This window comes from Netta rufina (genome assembly GCF_964035555.1).
Source record: "Netta rufina genome assembly, chromosome: 19".
NCBI lineage: Eukaryota > Metazoa > Chordata > Aves > Anseriformes > Anatidae > Netta > Netta rufina.
Window position 1 is genome coordinate 9,447,876 of NC_140143.1, and position 21,113 is coordinate 9,468,988.

Consider the following 21,113-nt stretch of genomic DNA (forward strand, 5'->3'; position numbering starts at 1 on the left):
TATGAATGCAGACTGCTCTGTGGTCTGATTCTTCTGAGTCCCTGTAGCTGGGATTTTCAACCACGCTCATGCTTGCCTTGACTCTTCACCTTCCGAAGGCATGAAGAAATCAGCCATGGTTGCCCAGTGGGAGCAGGCTGAGGGCAGTGCCCAGTGGCATTGACAGTCCTCCCCCAGGTGCTTCAGATCTTGCTCAAGCCTTTGGGACTGCGTTATCTGGGCTGGAGTTGTTGCTCTTCTGCGGTGCTCCCAGGGTTTGGTTGGCTTGGTCTGAGGACCACAGGCCTGCCATTGAGGTGAATGGGAGGCATCACTGGGGTCTCCCCGCTGTCACATCCGCTGACACCTCAAACCACTGTGTCGTTTGGGCTTCCCAGCCTTCAAATACCTGTGTGTTTCTTGCTGGTTCTGCTGCCTATTCCAGCACAGCTCAGTTTTGGATTCCCAGGGCACTGACAGACTTTTCTCTTTCCTTTTGCAGATAGCAACAGCAGCATTTTATTACAATTTTTTTTTTTTTTTTTTTTTTTAAACGAAACAAACCCAGTTCTAAGTTGCCAGAAAACACAAGCCAGAGACTCTCTTCCCGGGGCAGCTGAAAGCCACAGCCATCCCCATCCATCCCTCCTGCTCCCTCATCCCGCTCCCCACCTGAGGGATGCTCTGGGGTGGTTCGTGGTGCGGAGGACGGCTGCTGAGATGGGACCGGGCAGCTTCCACCTGCCCACCTGAAGGGACGGTGGTCACCAGCTCCCTGCAGGAACAAGCGTGCCGCACGTGGCTGGAGCACTGCACGGCCATGGGCCGAGAGACCACGCGAAGCCATGAACTGAAGGAGCCATGCGATGGTACTTCCAAGGGGACCCAAAATAAATAATTACACACGTTCTTCCTTGAGCAAGTGGTTGATTTGGGGTGCTGGGTGGCAGCTCTCGTGGTCGTCGTTTGCTTTGGTGTGTTGTTTGATGCTCTGTTTTCGGAAGGGAGTTTTTGCTTACCTTGGTTTGAGGCTGTTCAGCTTGATATTTGCCAGCCCTGACTTCTGCCAGGGGGTGCTCAGCATGCCTGTGAGTCTGGTCCATGCTGCCTAGAGAGCGCCGATCTGAAATGAAGATGCTGTTCCGAATGTCTTGGTAGTTTCCCTTCAAAGTGCTTGCCGGATGGCTGTCCCACGGAGCCAGTGTGTCTGTCCATCTTTGGGGCTCTCAGTGGCACAAGCAGGGTGTGAGGAGGGCCTGGATTTGCACCTGGGTGCAGCACCGCTGGATCCCACAGGCGGGTGCAGCCTGGTCCAAGTGCCCCAATGTGTCCGTGCTCAGTGTGTAGCCCAGCTCTGACCCACAGCACTGGGTGTCTCACTGACCATTACGTTCAATTTCTGAGCTTTTAGCTCCCAGCCCCTACTGCAGCATTTTATGTTCAAGCCCCAGAGATGGCTCCTGGTGAAAGGAGCATTTCTGGGCTGCAGCAGCAGGCTGGGGACCTGCAGCACCCCCAGCCCGCACCTGGGCAGTGAAACAGCCCAAGGGGAGCATCAGCAGCCTCGTGCACACCAGACCCTGAGCAGGGCGCTGGCAATGTGCTGGTCCAGGCTGCAATGCAAACCTCTGGATCAGAGAAATGCCGCCCAGAGCATTGGTGCTGGAACAGCTTCAGGTGAGATTGCAAAGCCACAACACATGGAGCACCACCAGGTAGCTCACAGGTTATTTGCAGAGGTACAGCACTGCTCTGCTGCAGGCAGCTGCAACCTGGATCACAGCAGGAATGAAACTATGGCCCTGATGATCCCTTCCAACCCTCTGCTTGTCCTCCAAGCACTTGAAGGTCTCCTGGATCTTTGAGATCCAGGCTGGGGCAGCTCACTGCTGTTGGTCACATCCTGCCCCTTGTTACAGCAGCAGCTTCCTGAGGGTGCACCCACTGCTGCAGAGCAGGACTTGGGCTCCTGCTGGTCCTTCCAGGGAGAAAAGCCAGGCCCAGCCCTTGCAAGAAACGCTGCCTGCTCCAGCAGGGCACGGCAGTGTGTGTGGGCTTAAATCCTGCCCCTAAGCAGAGGGCTGCTTGCTCAGCGCACAGGGGGCTGGAGGAACGGGCTCAGGTGCAGCTGGGTTTATGCAGCCTTGTCTCAAGGATGCACAGTGAAGGAATAACCTGAGCACTGCTAGCAGGCACCACGTGCTCACCCCAGCTCTGGGATCTGGCCACGCTCATCCCTTTTTGGCTGTGCTTTCTCTTTCCTTGTGTAATGGGCGGCAGCACAGGCTGGAGCTGTAATCAGGCAGCTTTGCAAAGGCACCTCGGGCCAGAGCGGCCCTTTGATTTTTTAAAGTATCTTTTTTAACAGCTAAAAAAGCTTTTAGGATTTAAGTAAGCAGTCCTACATAATTCTTGGCATGACTTGCAGGCAGAAGGGTGAGCACTCACACGTGCTGCGCTCTCAGCGAGCCTGCGCAGGCTGAGGCTTTCCTCCATCCCCCTCTGAAGCCCAGGCTGCAGGCACAGCAGCGCCCAGCTCACAAATGTCACAGCTCCCTCTGCCGGGACCCTGCCCGGGAGAGCAGGATGGGGCCCGCTGCCAGCCCCGGCTGTGGGGCAGTGGGGACATGGAGCAGAACCAGGACGGCCACCGGGACCCACTGGGTGCAGCACCATAACCCCAGGCTGGTGTGCAGGTGAGATGGAGGTGGGCACCCTGGGGGTGTTTGGGGTTTCACGCTCACTGACTCTCCCTTTCTGTTCAGGACCACCCGAGCAGCTGCTGAAGTCACTCTGGTGTTGATAGGGGGACAGAGATCCCCTCTCCCAACTCGTCCTTCCTCCGGAGAGCTGGTGAAAAGGTTGGGCTGAAAGGGGTGCGGCGGTACCTGAGTGCTGTGGGACAGGACCCCACGAGGCTTCAAACAAGCCCAGAAATGTTACAAAGCTTGCTGGCCCTGAGAATAACGTGGTCACCTCCATCACCACAGGCTGAAATCGAGCCGTGGCACCAACGCTCTGTGAGCTCGGGCACATTGCTTGGCCGTGGCTCCTCAGCTTCTTTTCAGACCATCTCCCACGACACACGTGGACGCAGCCCTTGTGGGGCAGGATGCTCAGTGCCCCCATCCTGGGACACGTCCCCTGCATCCCGCAGCTCTTGTGGTGGAGCCGGGCTCTGCTCATCCCTGGGACCCGGGGAGGGGATGTGGCTGTCCCCTGTCCCCTGTCCCTGTCCCCTGGCACAGCCCGGCCGTGCCGGGTGAATCTCGCCGGTGCTAATTGCATCTCCTCTGCAGCCGAGATCAACAAGCTCCTTTTGGAGTGGGTGCTTGTGAAAGCAGGGTGGAGGCCAGGGCTGGCACACCCTGGAGAACACCCTTAAATACCCTACCAAACAGAAACCCAGCCAGGCAGCAGGTTTCCCTGGCCCTGTGCTTCCAGCAAGCAAACACTGGTATCGCGCCCGCCTGGGTGGCCGGACCCAGCAGGGAACCCATGGACCTGTGTCCCTTAATGCCCCAAGCCCCAAATCTTCCCGTGCTGCTCCCTGCGTTAAATCAGGCTTCCCATCAACACCAGTGCCCCGGGTTTAGCTTGGCCACGTTCCCCCATCCACGATGGTGCAGGAAATGCTGCCCAGGAGCGGAGCCAGCACGGACACCCCGACCCCGAGCTGCCTGTCGGGCTGGCCCCAGCTCCTCAACCGAAAGAGCATCGCTCCCAGGAGTGAGGCCGATGCCCCAGCTGCAGCACGGCCCCCAGGAGGGTGATGTGCCAGCACACGCTGTCACTCGGTGCCTCTTTTCTCTCCTCGTCCCTAGGTGCTGGGCCCCCAGGCCACGCTCTGGGAGAGGAAGGAGGCAGCCGAGGGTTCCGGGGACGACTGAAGCTGAGCAGTGCTGATGGTGGGCACCAAAAAGACCATCGCCCACGGGACACCAGGTAGGTCCTACGGCCAGAGGTGACCGCGTGGAGGTGGAGGAGCCTCCCTTGGGCAGCAGCATCTCTGCCCGCTGCTCCTTGCCATGCCCGGCGCGGTGACCGCCGGCAGTGCCAGTCGGAGGGGTGACGCCGGGGTCCGGGACCTGCCGGGCCAGCGTGTGCGTGTGCCACTTGCTGAACAATTTCCTGCCCATCCCGGCAGGGATTCACTTCCTGGCCGGGCGGCTGAGTAACGACCTGCGCCGCAGGCAGGAGGGGGATGGCCAGGACGGAGGCAGTACCATGGGGGGGTCTGATATGGCACCGATACGGCCAGGGTTGGGTATGGTGTGATGCTGGGCTCATCATGGCTTTGGGACCCTCCGTGGCTGGGTCCCAAATCCAAACTGCCCACAGAGGTGGGGAGGTGGGCATCGCTCAGCGCCGAGGGCAGAGGGAGCCTCTAAGTGGTGGCCAAAGCAAGAGGAGACGAGTGATGTTCGCTTTTAGTGCTGGCTTTGAGCACGAGCAGGGCAAATTACTTTCTAGGTCTGCCACATGTGATTTAGAAGCATTAGCAAATGACAGGGGATGCTGTGGGTTCTGCCTCAGAGCTTCCTGGGTCTAAAGCGAGCTCCCCACTACTGATGGCCCCAGCTTGCTCCCAGCTGGGGTCTGGGGGAACTGGGGGATGGCACCAAGCATCTCGGGGGCATGGGGGCTGGGCACAGCTCTGCATCCCAACACCTCTCCTTGCACTGTGCCAGGGCTGGTGGCACTGAAAGTACCTCCTGGGCACAGACCAGCCTGAGTTTGCTGCCTTGCAGGGGACAGCGTGGGGAACCCAGCCGCAGGCTTGTGCATTGGCCTGGATCCCTCCCGCTGAGCACCGTGGTGCTGCTGGGGATAAATGCACTTCAGTTTGCAGCACATGCCAGGGGCAGGTCCCCAGCTCCTTTTGCTGCTGTGCAACCCCAGGGGGAGGGCACCGAGCATCCTGCAAGCCCCCAGTGATGCTGCATGTCCCACACGAAGCACCCAGAGGTGCTGGGACCATGCTGACATCCACTCCTCAATGGCCCTGGCAGCAGCAGGACAGGGAGGGCACCCAGGGCACAGGCACAGGGTGGGCTACGGGACCACTTTAACCTCTGACAACATCTTTTCCCCACTGCAGACACCGAGCTCCAGCTTGCGAGCGTTGCCTGATGCCAGAGCAGGTCCCTGCGGGGCCAGGAGCAGGGGACACCCGCTGTGAGCACGGCCACCCAACCCCACCGTGGGACTGCACCAGGCTGGATCAGCAAGCACAGGGCTGCAAAAGGAACCCAAATCCACCCGCACCCACGCAGTAAGTCCTGCATGAGCATTCAAGCCCCGGTGCTGCTGAGATTTCCTGCGGGTTGCCCCCAGCTCTCGACCCCAGGCTGCAGTGCGGGGCTGAGCTTGGGGCTGGTCTCACCCGAGGCTGGCCCTGCTCTCAGGAGGGGTAGGGGTGGGTCTGGCTGGGCACAGCATCGTTTCCCTACCATTCCCTTTGTTTCCCCACCATTGTCTTGCTTGGCTGCATTTCTGCAAGTCCTGGGGATGCAGCCCTGGGTGGCTCTGGCTGCATTTTGGGGACAAACCCACTGATGGGACTGCCAGGCTCTGTGTGTCCCCATCCCAGGTGCACGGCGGTGGCACACACGAGGGTGAGAAATGTAGAGGAGCGTGCAGGCACTACAAAGAGTTGGCAACAAGCCTGAAAGGAGTAGAGGAAGGATCCTGACCCAGGTACTGCTTTCACCCCTTATGTGACAACCCCTGGCGCTTCTCACAGCCACAAGCGACCCCTGGGCTCAGCACCAACCCCTTGGGTGAGCGTGGCCACGGGCTGGCACTTGGGGCAGCCACAGACCACAGCAGAGGGGTCAGCCTGGGCTGAGCTCCCCAAACCTCCAAGAGCCCATGAACTCTCGGTGCTCTCACGGTGCTCACTGTCAGCCCCGTGAGCACCCCACATTTCACCCACCACAGCCCCGTGTCCCACGGGTTTTGTGTTTCGCAGCACGCCTCCCCGGCACGGGGGGGGTCTCCAAGCGCAAAAATTCCTTGCGAGTTTGGGGGAAGAGCTGCAGCAAAGCCACCCGCACGGGGACAGAAGGGGAGCGATGCACCAGGCGGCCGCTCGAGCTGCTGCCTTCAGAACCGGCGGCCCCATCCCGGCTCAATAACCGAGCTAACGAGAGCCGCTGTCAACGAGTCTGCAGCTCCCCAGCCTGCGCAGGGAAGGGCGAATCACAGCGCCGTGGTGGAGGCGCCGAGGAGGAGAAACCTGTTTCACTGACCTTGCTCCATCACCGGCGTCCTGGCACCGCCGCGGCCGGGTGTCGAGGTGCGGGGCAGCGGCGGGGCGCGGGGGGCTCGGGCGCCGTCAGTGGTGCGAGGGGCAGCGGGACCCCATGTCTGGCAGGTTGGGGGCTGGGGGAGCTGGGGACAGCGGGCGGGATGGTGAGACCCCGCTCGGCTGATGCTGAGCTTCAGCGTTGCCTTCGCCTGCCGAAGCCTCGCTCCACCCCTCACCTGCTAATAAAGCCTCCGCCGCGCCGGTCCCTCCTTTGGCACTGACTCACCGGCTGACCCAGCCCAAGCCTTCAGCTGCCCCGCACCTCCATTTTCTGACCTACAAACCAGGGCTGATCCCCGCCGCGCTCCCGCTCTCTTACATAAGGCAGCTGCGTGCTCGAGCAAACCCTGCAGCACTTTGCAACCCGTCAACGGTACCTGCGAGCCCCACGGGGCATCGGTGGGCGCCCAGCAGCGATGCACGAGCCTGGCCACTCGTGCCAACACGTGCACGGGCCCCGACTGCCCATTTCTTGCATCCCTTGAGGATGCTGCGAGCTGGCTGCTGGTTGCACCTCCGGGTGCAACCTCCCTGGGCTCTTTCCCTGCTTCTTGCAGCTGGGAAGGGGAGGCGAGCGGACGGACGTGTGCTGTTCTTGGCACGGCATCCTGCCCTCTCCAGCCCTGGGGAATGCCTTCGCCCTGCTGCCCTGGTGCCCCAGCCCGCCTCCAGCACCCCGAAACCCAGCTGGGCGGGTTTGGGAAGCGCGCCAGGGGCTGCTGGGGTGTTGGAGGCTCTCTGGGCACCCGCTGGGCTGTGCTGGGCTTGTCTGTGCTGCCAGCTGGGGAGCAGCCCCGGCCGCATCCTGCCTCTCTGTGGTGCCTGTCCATGGGGTGGCCGTGCCCTGGGGGGGTGCCGTTCCCATTAAAACCCCCACAGAGCCCCTTGGCATCGCCCTGCACCGCTGTGCTCCTGCAGTGCTGCTGGGGAGGCTGAGCCGTGGGGGTGAGGAAGACGCTGGTCTCTGGGGAGGAGGAAGAGGAGGGTTTGAGGCCGGGGTGCGCTGGGCTCTGGCTGCTTTGTGCCACTGGGGCAAAGCAAAGAGGGCAGAGCTTGGTGCCCCCCCCGGCTTCTGCCCTGTGGTGCCAGGTCCAGGTTCCCCATGCGCCTGTCCCAGCCCACCACCCACACACCGATGTTTCTCAAATTAAGAAATAAATTCGAAATTAAATACTGAAAGCATAAAGACATCATCTGGTTGTTTATTTGCTTGCTGCCTTCCAGGAGAAGGCGATGGGGACAGCTGCTGTGTGCGAGGCAGGGCCGTTCCCCAGGGGAAGGACGAGCACCCCCCTGTCCCAGCAGGGTCTGGGTGTCCGCAGGGGCACCCAGGGGACTCGGGGATCCCCAGGGTGCAGGACCCCGAGCTTGGGGCCCTGGGAAAAGCTGCGGTGCCAGCACAGGCAGGAGGCAGGAGCCGGCCGGTGCTGCCTGACGTAAGAGGTTACACAAGCCCACGCGGGCAGGCTGCCGGCAGCACCGCCGGCTCGTTTGCTGCCAGAGCTCTGCTCCTGCTCCAGGAGGGACCTGTGGGAAGGGGGGCAGCAGCCCGGCCCCTTCCTCATGCTGGGCATCCCCTGGGGAAGCCCTGGGGTTCGTTGGCACCCCGGAGTGGGACCCAGAGGGATACACAGGCTCCCCAGGGGTGCAAAAAGAAGCACTGCAGGACGCACAGAGAGGCAAAAGCTGGTTTGGAGAGGGTTGGGGAAGTGCTGGTGTCCACGTGCCGTGGCTGGGGCAGCGGGCTCTGCCTCGGGCGAGCAGGTGGGAGCTGGCACAGCAGAGCAGGGCACGGTGCTGGGACGTGGTGCCGAGTGGCTCAGCCCCGTTGGCGGTGTCAGTGGGAAGCTCCCGGCCGGACACCCGCACGGGGCGGCCGCACGGCGACGTGCCGGGGTGAGCTGCTGTGCTCAGCACCTCCTCACCCAGTGGCACGCGGGCGATAGATCAGCCCCAGGTATTCGAGGCAGCCAGCCCGGGGCATTACTCACGCCCGGGGCTGCGCTGGGCTCCAGGGGCAGGAATGTGCAGCGCTCAAACTGCCTCTCCCTGGGCAGCACCGGTCCCGTGTCCCCGTGTCCCCGAGCTCGGGCTGGCTTTGCCCATGGGTGACGTGGAGTGGAGGGGCTGGGAGCTGTGGGTGCCTTCTGGGGGGCTTGGGGCTGCTAGAAGTTTTTGGGGGGTCCTGCCTGCACACAGCCCCTTGGGGGGGACCGGATTCCCCTGCCTGTCCCAGGCACCAGAAGGGCACCGAGGGCTGGAGGACGTGACACGGGGGGTGCTGAGCACCCTGGGTCCTGTCACCGGGCTGGTGGCTGAACAAAAGCATCTTTTTATGCTGTTTTTTTTTTTTTTTTCCCCCCTAAATTATCAGGAAAGAAGCAGCATGGAAAGAAGAGGGGGAAGCCAGCAGCACTTTGTGCCTCCCACCAGCCCTGTCTGGCCCTGCCCTGGGCAGAGCATTCCCAAGGGACGGCTGGAGATGGGTCTGACTCTACCATGCCCCGTGGATGGACGTCTAAAACCACTCACGAGGTTGCTGTGGACACGTTGTCTGGAAAGGTAACTTTAGGATGGCTGGACCTCTCACTATGGGAAAGGGAGGCCTGGTGTCTGGGGGAGCAGAGGCCCCGGGGATGTTTTTTGATGTGATGCACAACATTCAACCTTCGGTTTTCTTTTTGTGGGCAGTTTTCTCCCAGCCTGGAGCTGTCAGATAACAAATCCTGGGTGACACTTGTTTTCTCCAGCGTGGTCCATGGGCTCAGGAAGCCGTGGGTCCATGCGCAGGCTGGATGCTGGGTTCTCAAAGACTTCCCATCATCTCCCCGGGCACCAGTTTCTCCCCTTTTCCCAACAGAGCCCGAGCCTTACTCACTGCTCTCCCGACAAGCCACCCCCCTTCCCAAGGGCATCACCTGCACCGTGCGGGAAGGCGACGTCCTTTTCAGGAACAGGGCTTGTGCCGGGCACCGTGGCCATTCCCAGAACCCCGTTATCTGGAAATCCCACTATCAGCTCCTTGCGGTGGCCGTGCCTGGCTCCAGCTGGCCGCAGCCCAGCGGGGACATGGAGCAGCTCTGGCCACCCGTGGGCTCCTTGGGGCTGGCGCTGCTGGTGGCTCCTCGTGAGCCCGCTGCCTGCGCTGGGGCAGCCTCCTGCTGTGCCAGCCGCCCGCTGACGCCGGTCCCACTGCCACGCCGTGGGAGGTCGGGCTTATCTGCGTCGTGCCGGGCTTGGCTCATTGTTGATTGTTCTTTTTTTCCCATTCAGGAAGAAAGGAGGAAAAAGCAAATCTGCTTTTTATTTATTTTATTTTTTCTTTTGCCCCCGCAGAGCTGCTATTTGATTCTCCGTTTCCGCCGAGGCTCCATCCAGCTGCCCCTGTGCCAGCAGCAGCTCTTGGGCACGGTGGTCCTGCACCCCGCCGGCTGAAGGGCTCGATTTAGGGCTGAGCTTCTGGCCATTTCACACCTAGCCATGTCCCTGAGACCCGTCTCCCCCTGTACCCTCCAGCACAAGGACCCTCAAAAATTTAAGGGCTTCAGCACAGGCAGGTTCCAGCTGTGCCGTGAGGACAGCGGTCCCCTGGTCCATGAGGTTCTGGTCCCCTGGGCTGGCACAGCAGCCACCTCTACCTGCCACGACAGCTCCCGCCACCCACAGTTTAGCCGTAACCTGGTTTCTATTCTAACCCCTATATATTATTATTATTATTTTTTTTTTCCATGGCCTCCTCCCTCTCTCGCTTTGCCCCACTTTGCCCTCCCGCAGGCAGGCACTGGGGCACGGCGGCTGCAGCTGACCCCGATCCCAGCCAGGCCTGGCTGAAGCCAGAAACAAAATCAGAAATAACATCAGAAATAACATCAGAAATAACATCAGAAATAAAATGTTGCCTGGGTCAGGGTGGCTCCCAATCCTCGGACTGTGATCACTGAGCAGCACCTTGCACATGCCCGGATCAGCCCTAAGGGACGGGGGAAAGCCAGAGAAGCGGGGCTGGGGAGACTTTGTAGCTCTGCAACCCCCCTCGCAGAATTTAGCAGCTTTTGTGGTGTTTGCATCTTCCTAGGAGCCTGCAAAATGCCAGCTCGCTGTGCCTGGGGGACGCCTGCTTCACCCCCTGCTCCTGGCTGGGGCTGCTCCGCACCTCCCGTGGGCTCTGCCAGATGTTCCCGCAGTGGACTGGGACCCGGAGCACCGCGGCTCCAAAGCTGTCATTAAGCAGAGTCCCTGTTTTTCCAAGCTAACTGGTTTTATGGGTCTGGCCGTGCTGATGAAATAGCTGCCAGGTGGTGCGTGAGTTATCCCTGTGGCTGGCGAGGTGCATCCGAGCGCCGGCGTTACACACAGCCTGCCCTCGGTGCGCTGGCACCCGCAGCCGGCTCCGGGGGGCCGCCCCTGCCCCAAAAGATGGGGGGCTGTTCCCCGGGGTGCTGGGTTTTGGGCAGCTCAGCCCCTTTTCCCTCTTGCAAGAGACGGGAACAGGCAGGGAGGACGCGCTGGGTATTGTCTGGATGTGTCTCCAGGGCTACTGGGGACACGGGAGGACGTGGCCAGAGCCCGTTCCCAGCCAGGGGGAGCAGGGACCCGACAGCAAACCCTCTCCCCAGCCCCGCTGCCTTGACCATCGCCTTCCTGCAGCGTCTGGAAGCAGGGAAATAGGCTGCTAGCACGCGAGACCTGCCAACGCTGGCCGTGTTCCTGGAGGCCGGCGCGGTTCGGGCAGCCCTTTGGCTCCCACCCAAGCCCGCAGCCCGCAGCAGTGACGCAGCGCCTCGGCTTCCCACCCCGGCCGGGCGGCTCGCGCCCTTCCAGGGAGGGCCCCGGGGGCAGGTTACATCACGGCCACGCGTGCCCTGCCTTCCCCTCTGCCCGCCTGGCCCCGGGTGGCCTCGTGCTCCCCGCGTGGCACCGAGACACCGAGCCCCGCTGCGGCCGGCACAGGGCAGTGCCCATCCCGGGCGTGGGGACGGCATCGTGTGGCCCTTTATCCGGTGGGTAGGTGCTGTGTGAGGGCTGCTTTGCAATCAGGAGGCAGATTTTGGGGGTGTATTTTTAATGAGCACAAAGCTTTTTATCTCGCAGGTGTTTCTGGTTTCCGTAAGGATCCTGTTTGGTGTCTCATGAGCAGTGACCGAGTCGGAGCAGAGGTTCTCGTCAGGGCTTATCTCTGTTTTCCTAAGCCCAGGCAAACACAACAACCCAGCCAGACATGTCCCGATACTCCTGGAGGAAAAGGCAACGGGATTTTGGTGCCAGGCTGTGCCCTGCTCTCCTCACCTGTGTCCCTCCTCATCAGTGGAGCTGCCCAGGAAGCCTGGCTTTGAAAAATAAACTTGGCGAGCGGCACCACCATCGGTGCAGCCATGCTGAGCCGTGCCGGGCTCAGAAAGCTTCACAGTGGGCTCAGGACCCCCACAGGGTCCATCCTGCCCCGTGTCCCTCCCCGTGCCATGGTGCCAGCAGGCTGGGAGCGTCCCTTGTTCCTAGAGAGGGCCGAGGACGCAGCCCGGAGAGCCTCTGCCCGTGCGAAGTGGTAAAAGTTTCATGTGGGCGGCTGGTGCCGGGGACCTGCCCGTGGGGCTCAGCGCCTGGCCATGGGGACACGTGTGTGGCCCTGCTGGTGGCTGGGGGCCGGGAGGGCATGGCAGAGCAGGGGGCCGGGGCTGGGCAGTGCTGTGTGTATGAAAACTGCATTTAATTCCCGGGGACCATAGCCCGTCTCTCCGATGCGCATCGTGGTGCTGTGAATAAAAAGCCTGGTGCTGGCAACCAGCGGCCACCTCCCCGCTGCATCACCCCCAATATTCGGCCACCAAACGGGGCTGGAGCCATGCTTGGTGCCCTCCTCACCCGCTGGGACCCAAATTTCCCTCTTTTTGGGTGCAGGAGAGGATGCAAAGAGCGGTGCCCGTACAGAGCTGCAGGGTGGGAGGCTCGGCTGCGTGGAGCGGGACGGATCCTGCAGCGAGCCCCGCGTTGGGTAACACCTTGCCAGGCGGTGACGCCAGGGACCAAGGGGTGGGGGCAAGCAGTTTCGGTCGGGGCAAGAGCGGAGGCACACAACCTAATGATTACCTGCGCCCTGAGCTGCTAAGTGGAGGAAGTCTGTGATTAGTTGACACCTCCAGCCAGGCTTTTGAAATTAAGCCGGGATGGAGCAGGGGGTGGATGACAGCTGCTTTATTCACAGCTGATATAAAAAAAAAATGAAAACACGGTCCCGGGACGGTATCGGGACATTCCGGCGGTGGCTGGAAGGGCCGGTGGTGAGCACGTGCCAAGTCCCCAGGAGGATTTGGGGTGCGTGTGGGCAGGGATGGGTTCTGGTGGTTTATACCCGGGTTTGTCCTTGCTCTGCCGGCGTCTCGTGCTTGCCATCATCCTGCTGCCTCAGTGCTGGCTGCAAACAGCCGGGTACAGCAGCAGGGAGGAAAGTTATTTGAGTTAAAAGCACGGCCTCGCCACGTCCCAGCAGGGCTGGGAGCATGTGGGGTGACCAAATGGCCACGGACAGATCCTGCATCTCCCCAGCCCCGAAGGACACGAGGATCCCCTGGGACAAAGGGATCGGCCACGGGAATGCTCGGGTATTTGCCCTTTTGGAGCTTCTTGCATCAATATTTTGGTGAAATGCCCATCGGGGCAGGTGTACGGTGGAGCTGTGACTCCCTCTGGTGCCTGCCCTGAGGCTTTTCAACCCACTGCTTGATGATTTCCTCACCCCGCAGCCCGGGGGCTGGAGGATTTGGGGTGCCCGGAGGATGCGCTGCAGCCCCGCTCCCCAAATATTCCCCAAATATCCCCCAAATATCGGGGGCACCCGAGCAGCTTTTGGGGGTCCCCGAGGCAAAGCTGGGCGTTGCCTGCAGATGGAGCTCCTCGCTTGGGTTGGAGCTTGGGGTGAGGTTTGGGGTGAGGTGCTGAACCCGCCTGCTGCTCCTCCATGAGCACCTGTTAGACCCCAAAAGGAGGAGGGGATGAGCTTAACCTCTGCCTGCTGGGAAGAGGATGGCAGAAATTAATCCCTCATTAAGCCAATTACCCAAATGGGTGCAGCCTGGGAGTAATAGGGGAAACCCCATCCAAACCCAGGTGTTAAATAGGGGATGTCCCCAGGGAAGGCCAAGCTAGGGGGTGATGGGGGCTGTGGTGGTCTGTGAGGGGGGCACCGTGGTGCTGCTGCCCTGCTCCTTCATCCCTTGGAGGAGGAGGAGGAGGAGGAGGGTCTGTGGGGTGGGTGGTTGTAGGGATGAAGATACCGCCAAGTAGAGTTTGCTCCCCTCCCTCCCTGAGGTGTAAATGCTGCAGGTTTTTGACCAGCTCATGGGTTTGGGGCTGGAAATGGACTTTTTGGGGGCTAAAGGCTTTGCCCCCCATGTTTGTGGGACCCCACACTGGCCCCCGTGCTGTGAGGGGCTGGTGGCAGCGAGCAGCTCGCTCCTCCACGACTGGGGATTGTGCTGATCCCTGCTGTGTGCTGGGGGATTTGTGAGTCTTTGATGTGATTTTCCTACAAAATTGGAGGTGTTTGTTTCCACGGGGTTGGAGGGGGGGAGGGCATCAGCTTTTGCTTTCATCCCTGTGGTTTTGCTAGGGGCAGCAGGGTTGCGTGGTTTGGCCTGCAAGTGGTGGAAAATTGGAGGTAAGTGGGAGGTTTATGTTCCTTTTGAAAAGAGAGCTTTGCAAAGAAGCAGATTTAGGGCTGCGACCCCAAATCTGCTGGTGCTTAGTTGAAAATCCCTGCTCTTGCTGGGGGCAGGCCACCTCCTGGCTCCCTGGGAAGGAGGAAAGGGAGGCTGCCAGGGGTCTGTGCCTTTTGGGAGCTGCTCATTTCCCTCCTCCTGTGCATCTCTTGGGTTATTTATGAACTTTTTGGGGTACCCACGGGGTGCTGGTGCCCACCCAATCCGAGTAACAACCAGCCCAGCCTCAGCTGAGCATCCTTGGCACAGGGCTGAGCCCCGCTTGGTGCTCTGCTTCCCCTTGGGCTCGCGGGGCTCCAGCCTGCTCCGTGCCGTGGTTTATACGGGCACATATCCGGCAGTGACCAGAAGCCTCATTTTGGGTGTTTCTGTCTCCTACTGTTCCCCTTTCTGCTCCTGGGGAAGCTCGGCTGGGGATGGTGCACCAGAGACATCTCTGCCCTGGGTTGTCTCCCTCCCCTGGCTATTTGGGGACCCAAAAGCTGCCCCATGAGTGCTACAGGCCTCCTACTCCTCCTGTGGGAGGCTCAGGAGCATAGGGAAGGGTTTTCCAACCTGCTCTTTTTGTGTGCCCCACACTGACATTGGGAAGTTGTCTCTCTGGTTGTCCTCTCCCACAGGCTCTCCTTGCGGCTGCTGCTCCCCTGCGAGCATCACCCTGGGCACAACTCCCACCTTGGCTGCAGCTTCAAGCAAAAGCAGAAGGAAACCGTCCCCCAGGGGCTAAACTTTGCCTTTCCTGCATCTTTCCCAACCCACTGCTTGTTCTCCCACGCAGACGTGGCCCCTGGTCCCAGGACCATGCACACGGGCACGCTCCCCCTGGCTGCAGTGGGATCCTCTTGACTCATTTGGGGCTTGGACACGAGGCTGAGCCGCTCTGCTGCCTCCTCCTCCTCTGTCTCCTCCTGCCCCATTGCCACAGAACCCGTTCTGCCCCGTCCCGAGCTTGTGCAATCACCAAAAGCAGCAGCAGGACAAGCTCAGATTGTGGCTCGTCACCTCACTGCCACCACCCCTGGTGGTGTCCCTGCAGGGGTCCCGCTCTCTGCTCCCTCTGTTAATGAAGGCATCCCATAATGAGCAGACCCCACGGTGTCCCCCAGCCCATCACCGCGTCCAGCACCACCTTCGTGTGCTCGCCCCTGGCTCAGCACCACCCGTGGGTGCTCTCCTTTGCCCTGGGCTTCCCTCCTTAACGAGCTGGCGATGACAAACGAGCTGTGTGTTGGAACCAATTGCTGAACTTGGCTGCTGCAGCCAGGCCTTCAGCTTGCTGCGGCTCCAGGTATTTCTCTTTATTAGTGCCCGTGGCTCTGGAATTGATCCTTCTTAACACGAGCTGCTGGAATGGAAGAGAAGACCCTGCAGCTGTGTAACACCCCCTCACTCTGCCCTTGGCAGCAGGTGCAATTTTATTTATTTTTTTTATTTATTTATTGCTTTTCCAGGGTGCGATGAGAGTCCCCTGGGGCTCAGGGACTGGCACGGTGCTGGGGTGAGGTTTGCCTCCCAGTCGCTGCAGGGATTTGCTGCTCCAGGAGGTGCTGAGCCCGTCCCGATTCGGGTCTGGGGAACCCCAGCGTGGGGTGCAGCAAACCAGCCTGGCATGTGGAGTTGCTGGGGGTCGGTGTTAGCTGAGGTTTGGTGAATCAGTGCCTTTTGGCTGAGCTGATTCAGGTTTGGGTTAGGAAAAGTAACCAAAAAAAAGGAGAAATCAGGTGCCCGGTGGGGAAGTGTTGCTTTTAGAGCCTTCTGCTGTAGAGGCAGGGGCTGTCCCCTGGCACAGGACCCGAAAGCTCTCGGTCCTGCGCTGTTTCTGCTCGATTAACCAGGAGGCAGAGATGGTAACGAGAGGGAATTCTTACAAAAAAAATCTTGCAAAACTCACAACAGCGTAGGAGAGGAGGCGCAAAGTGGGGCCAGGGCTCAGCCCCACGGGTGCGCTCCCTCTTTCACCATCCCACAGCCTGCCCTTGGAGCTGTCCCAGGCGGGTTGGGCTGCACGGCTCCTGCTCTCCGGAGGAAAGAAACCCCTATCCCAACCCCACAACCCCTATCCCAGCCCTACAACCCCTACCCCACACCCTCCTCCTGGCCTCCTCGGGGCTGGTCCTGCCTCCCGGCTCCCCTCCCTCCAGCCTCCCCGCCGCCTCCCCATCCTTCTCCTCCCGTCCCGTTCCCTCCTCCCTCTCCCGGTGCCCTCGGTGCTCCCGAATAGGGGATCGGGGGCGGATTTCTGCGGCTGCTCATCTGCATCCAGCCTCCAGCCTCCTCCCCGCTCTCCTCCGCTCCTCCCTTCCCCGAGCCGCCGCCGCCGCCCGGCACCGGGGCGCAGCGCCGGGGGGAGCCGTGAGTACGGGGCTGCGCCTCCGCTCCCCCGAGGGGCTTTTTGCTTTTCTTACTTTTATTTATTTGTATTATTATCGTGGCTTTCTGCTCTTTCCCCCCCCCCCTCCCGCCCTTCCCGTGTCCTTCAGCCGGGGCTGCGGAGCCCGGCCTCGGCGCTGGAGGCTGGGGGTTGGGGGGGACACGCGGAGGGGACGAGGCCGCCGTCGAGGCTCTGAAGGCTTCGGGCTGGGCTCCAGGTGCTTTCCTGCCCCCTCCCGGGTGTTAATTCCTCGCCTCGGGTGCTGTCAGGGTGTGCGTTGCCTGTATTTGGCAGGGCGATGCCGCTGGAGGATGGGGAGGTGGCGAGGCGGAGGGGACAGCGCGCCAGCGGTGCCACCGGCCTCGGGGGGACACGGGGGGAGCCCCACGACGATGGGACAGCTCCGGGTGGCAGCGGGATGGAGGTGACAGCAGAGGAACCCCAGCTGGGACCAGCCCTGGGTGATGGGGACGCAGCCACCGGACGGGGAGAAGATGCTGGAGGGGGGCTGCAGCCAGCAGGGAAGGAGCCGGAGCAGTTTGGGGTGTTGGGGGGCGAGGAGTCCCTCATGGCCGAGCTCTCGGAGCGGGTGCAGAAGGTGGTGAAGAGCAGCAGCTGGTGGGAGCGGCATGGTGTGGACGCCTCCATCCTCGCCTGCAGCCTCCTCGCGCTCCCGGCAGGTAGGAGCCCCCCCGAGCCTGGGGGGCCTGGGGGTGTGGGGGTCCCACTGCCTCCTCGCTGCTGTTATATTGGAGGTGTGTAGGGCAGGGGACTTTGCTGAAAGCCTATTAGCAGCTGTTAAGCTGTAACAAAGCTGCGATCAACCCTTTACCCTGTGTGGTGTGACGGCGTGGGACGTGGGGTTGGGGGTGCCTGGCAGTGCCCAGCAGCCGGGCAGGGAAACCCATGGGGTTGGGGTGAGGGTGCCCTGGGGGGGGTGGTGGGTGCAGGGGAGTGCTCAGTGTTACCTGTGGGTGCTGGTGGCCTTCAGAGGGGGCCCTCTCCATTGTCCCCCAGGCAGCAGCAGGCATGAGGAGGAACGGAGCAGAGTGGCCACAGGGTGGGGGCTGAGCTCTCCCTGTTCCCCACTGGGACCTGACAGTGCCAGGGGGATGCGAGCACATAAAATGCTCTACTAGAGCAGAAGGAAGCTGAGGCTGGTGCCTATTTAGTTTTTGAATACCTGGGGTTACAGAAAATACAGCAGAACCGTGTTGTCCCCCAGAAATACCCTGTCCTTCTTCTGCTGGCTGAGTCTGGGAAATTATATTGGGATAAAATCGCCAGCAGGTCTGACCCACGAGATGCAGAGACCCATGGGTCTCGGGGGGAGTTTGTTTTCCCTCTCGTGCCTGTCCTGGGGTTTGGCTGGCTCATGCCCAAAGCTGGGTCTGGGTGCTGCAGGTTCCTGGCTGGACCTTACTGGGATGGGACTGGGCGGGGTGCGTGCACCCGGTGCCATTGGGGCTGGAAGTGGCCAAACCTGCAGCCTGGCCACCAAGGGCGGCGTGGAGTCAGCCCTACTGGCTCGGGCAGTTTAAATACCTGTAATTACATCTGAAAAACAGGCTCAGGGCAGCTGTCAGCACATTTTGGAGTAGCAACGGGAGGAGGGAGGTGAGGAGTGCTGCAGCATGTGCTGGTGGCTGAGCCCTGGTCCCCGGGGGTTTCTCTGCAGGGTTCCTGTGCCTGCGCTCAGCCCGGGCTGTCCCGTTCCTGGCCGGGATCCTCACCCTTGGCGTGGTGCATCACACCCTGTCCGTGAAGGGCAGCCACCTGGCCAGCCACAACGCCCTCACCGAGTCCAAGTCATGGGGCAAAGTGTGGGCTGTCTTCTTCATCGAGGTGAGCGGGGTGCGGGAGGCAGATCCTGAAAGCCCCATCGGCACCGTACCGCTGAGCACCAGCACCGATTGCGGGGCTTTGCTGGAGGCAGTAGGGTGAACGGTGGGGGTGGTTCCCAGTGCTTAGCTCTAAAAGTTCATTTCAGCCTGGTTTGGTGCCTGTGGGGTGAAAAGCATCACCCACGGTGCCCGATCCTTGTCCGTGTCTGCTGACATTGCCTCTCCTTTCTCCTCTCCCCCAGCTCTGCTCAGCTTTCACGGCTGAGCAAGCCACCTACAACCACGTGAAGCTCCACCACGGCTACACCAATGTCATCGGCCTGGGGGATTCCAGCACTTGGAAGCTCCCTTTCCTCAACCGCTACGTCTACATGTTCGTGGCACCTCTTGCCGTGCCCATCATAACGCCCCTGGTGGCCCTCGGTACGTGCCCAGCCGCCTTGGCACCGGTCCTGCTCGGGGTGAGCTGGCTCTCACCTTGCTGCTGGTGCTCAGAAATGCTCCAGGCCCTCTTTGTTGGGTCGAGCATTGAGAGCTCTTACAAAAGGCTGAAGTGCCTGGATTTGTTCTACTTTAATTCAGATATTTCGTTGTAAAAGGTTCAGTCTGGCAGCTTGGTGTTGCTGCCTGCGTACGGGGTTGGGATGCGATGAGTTTGGGCAGGCGAGGCAGAAGTGGTAGTGCCGAAGGATGGCTGAGGGAAAAGAGCCCAGGAAAATGTTGGCAGGCTTTGGGAGCACAGCCCTCGGGCTGAACACATGGCTCAAGGCAACGGCAAACATGCAGACAGTGCCTCGGTAGGTTATAGGAAATGAGGGTGCATCCAACCCCTCCCTGTGATGACCCAGCCCCTGCCCCATTACTGGGGTCCTGCCCTGAGGGCATCCCAGACCCCAAAAATGAGCAGTTCTGTGGGGATTTTGGAGAGGAAGGGGAAATGGAGAGTGGATGGGCTATGACCTCGTGCTGCCTCTTCCTGGCGCAGGTTTGCTGAGGAACGTGGAGCTGAAGGTGGCTGCACGCACCGTGTGCTGCATGTCCCTGGGTCTCTACTGCCACTACTGGCTGCTGCTCCACGCCTCGGGCTTCCAGTCGCCGTGGTCGGCCCTGCTCTGCATGCTGCTCACCCGCTCCCTCCTGGCCCACCCCTACATCCATGTCAACATATTCCAGGTACAAACCCCAAGCCCCGAGATGTCCCAAGGGTGCCGGAGCCTCCTCCCGGCCCCGGCCTCGCCTCTCGTGTCAGCCAAAGGCGAGCAGCCTGGGCTGCAAGATCCCTCATGCTGATGTTGTAAGAGGGATGTGGCTGGGAGAGAGTCAGGGAGGAAGGGAAGGAAGGGCGGTGTGATGTCCTCCACGGTGACCTACGGGTTTGGGGGGTTGGTGTGATTGCATTTGGGAATGCAGCCTGGGTGGTGCAGTCCCTCCAGATGGCTGGCTTTAAGGGTTGGTGTTCGAGGGGGCTACACCTTGGGGGACTCCTCGTTGGCTCCGTGTGTGGTTTTTGCTCTTGGAGAGGAGAGCACAGGATGGAGTGACCCCAGGGACAGACCCAGCACTTGGGTCGGGAGCTGACCCTCAGCTCGGTGTGGCCAGAGCTGCCGCATTCCCTGGGAGGGGGAGGCTGTGGGACCCACCCCACCTCTCTTGCAGCACATCGGCCTCCCCATGTTCGCGGCCGATCGGAAGCCCAAACGCATCCACATGATGAGCCAGGGCGTGCTCAACCTGCCCCGCAACGCACTGCTCGACTGGACCTTCGGCCACTCGCTCATCAGCTGCCATGTGGAGCACCACCTCTTCCCCGGCCTGTCCGACAACATGTGCCTCAAGGTGAGCTGGCCACGAGCCTCCTCCGGCCTCCAGCACCCTCCCGGTGCTCCTGCCTCTTCGTTTGGGATGTGTTTTGGGTGCTGCCCGGGTTGTCATCAGCCTCACCAAGAGTCCACGCCAGGCTCTGATCCTTTTGGTCCTGTCCCTGTTGCCCCAAGGCACGGGATGTGTTTTAAAACTGGGGTGTGAGCTCTGCCCCAGCAGGGATCTCCATCCATTGAAACACCTTTTTTGACCTTAATTATGGATAAAAAATGGAGTAATCGTGAGGAGGGAGTGCTGGCACAAGGGTTGTGCTGATGGGGCGGGTAGGGCCAACCCCACTGTGTGCAGATAGCCGTGGGGGCATGTGGGGAGCATGTGGGGCCAGCCCTCATTAAAAACCTCTTTAGGATGTCTGTCCTAACCCTACAGAGGCATTTGGCCAGGGGAACTCCCCTCATTTCTGCAGCTGGATGCTGCCTTCCTTTTAATTTTCACAGCAGGGTCGTGGCTTCTGCCTCTCCAGCCCTGCTTGGGGACGTGCAGGGTCTTGTGGGCAGGGAGCTGGACTGGAAACCTGCAAGCACCAGCACCACTGCCCGGGGTGACTGTGCTCCTACAGATCAAACCCGTCGTGTCCCGGTACCTGAGGGAGAAGCAGCTGCCCTACAACGAGGACACCTACGGCGCCAGGCTGCGGCTCTTCCTGCGGCAGTACGAGGAGCTGATGGTCCGCGCGCCCCCCATAACGGAGCTGGTGGGCATCCAGTGAGGCAGGGGCCTGCCAGAGGGGGTCCCCTGGGGGATGCCTCTCCCTGAGGGCTTGCTTTTGGGTAGCTGCACCAGGAAAAGGGACAAACCATGCCAATGCTGGGGTCCTGGAGGGGGGCCTGGGATCCCAGAGCTGCTCACAACCAGGGTTTAGCTTCACCCGCTCTGCCTTCATGCCTGGGGAGAGCAAAGTCAAGCCCCGCCACTGGCTGGGTGCTCCGGGCAGGGCCGTGTCCCCCAGGCACCCTTCCTACACCCGGGGGCTGTGCAAGATGCTGGGGACGTGGTGGGGGCTCCGCTGACCC

At 61.1% G+C, this 21,113-nt stretch overlaps 1 protein-coding gene across 1 annotated transcript; it reads left to right on the forward strand.

Annotated features, from left to right (window-relative positions):
* Positions 1–16,931: 16,931 nt before the first annotated feature.
* On the forward strand, positions 16,932–20,809 carry FADS6 (fatty acid desaturase 6; the record flags this gene model as incomplete). The annotated part of the gene is made up of 6 exons (XM_084298372.1): positions 16,932–17,055; positions 18,054–18,220; positions 18,462–18,642; positions 19,205–19,392; positions 19,876–20,055; positions 20,660–20,809. Exons 1-6 carry the CDS (start codon positions 16,944–16,946, stop codon positions 20,807–20,809), a joined length of 978 nt encoding a protein of 325 aa, XP_084154498.1. The 5' UTR covers positions 16,932–16,943.
* Between the last annotated feature and the right edge of the window lie 304 nt (positions 20,810–21,113).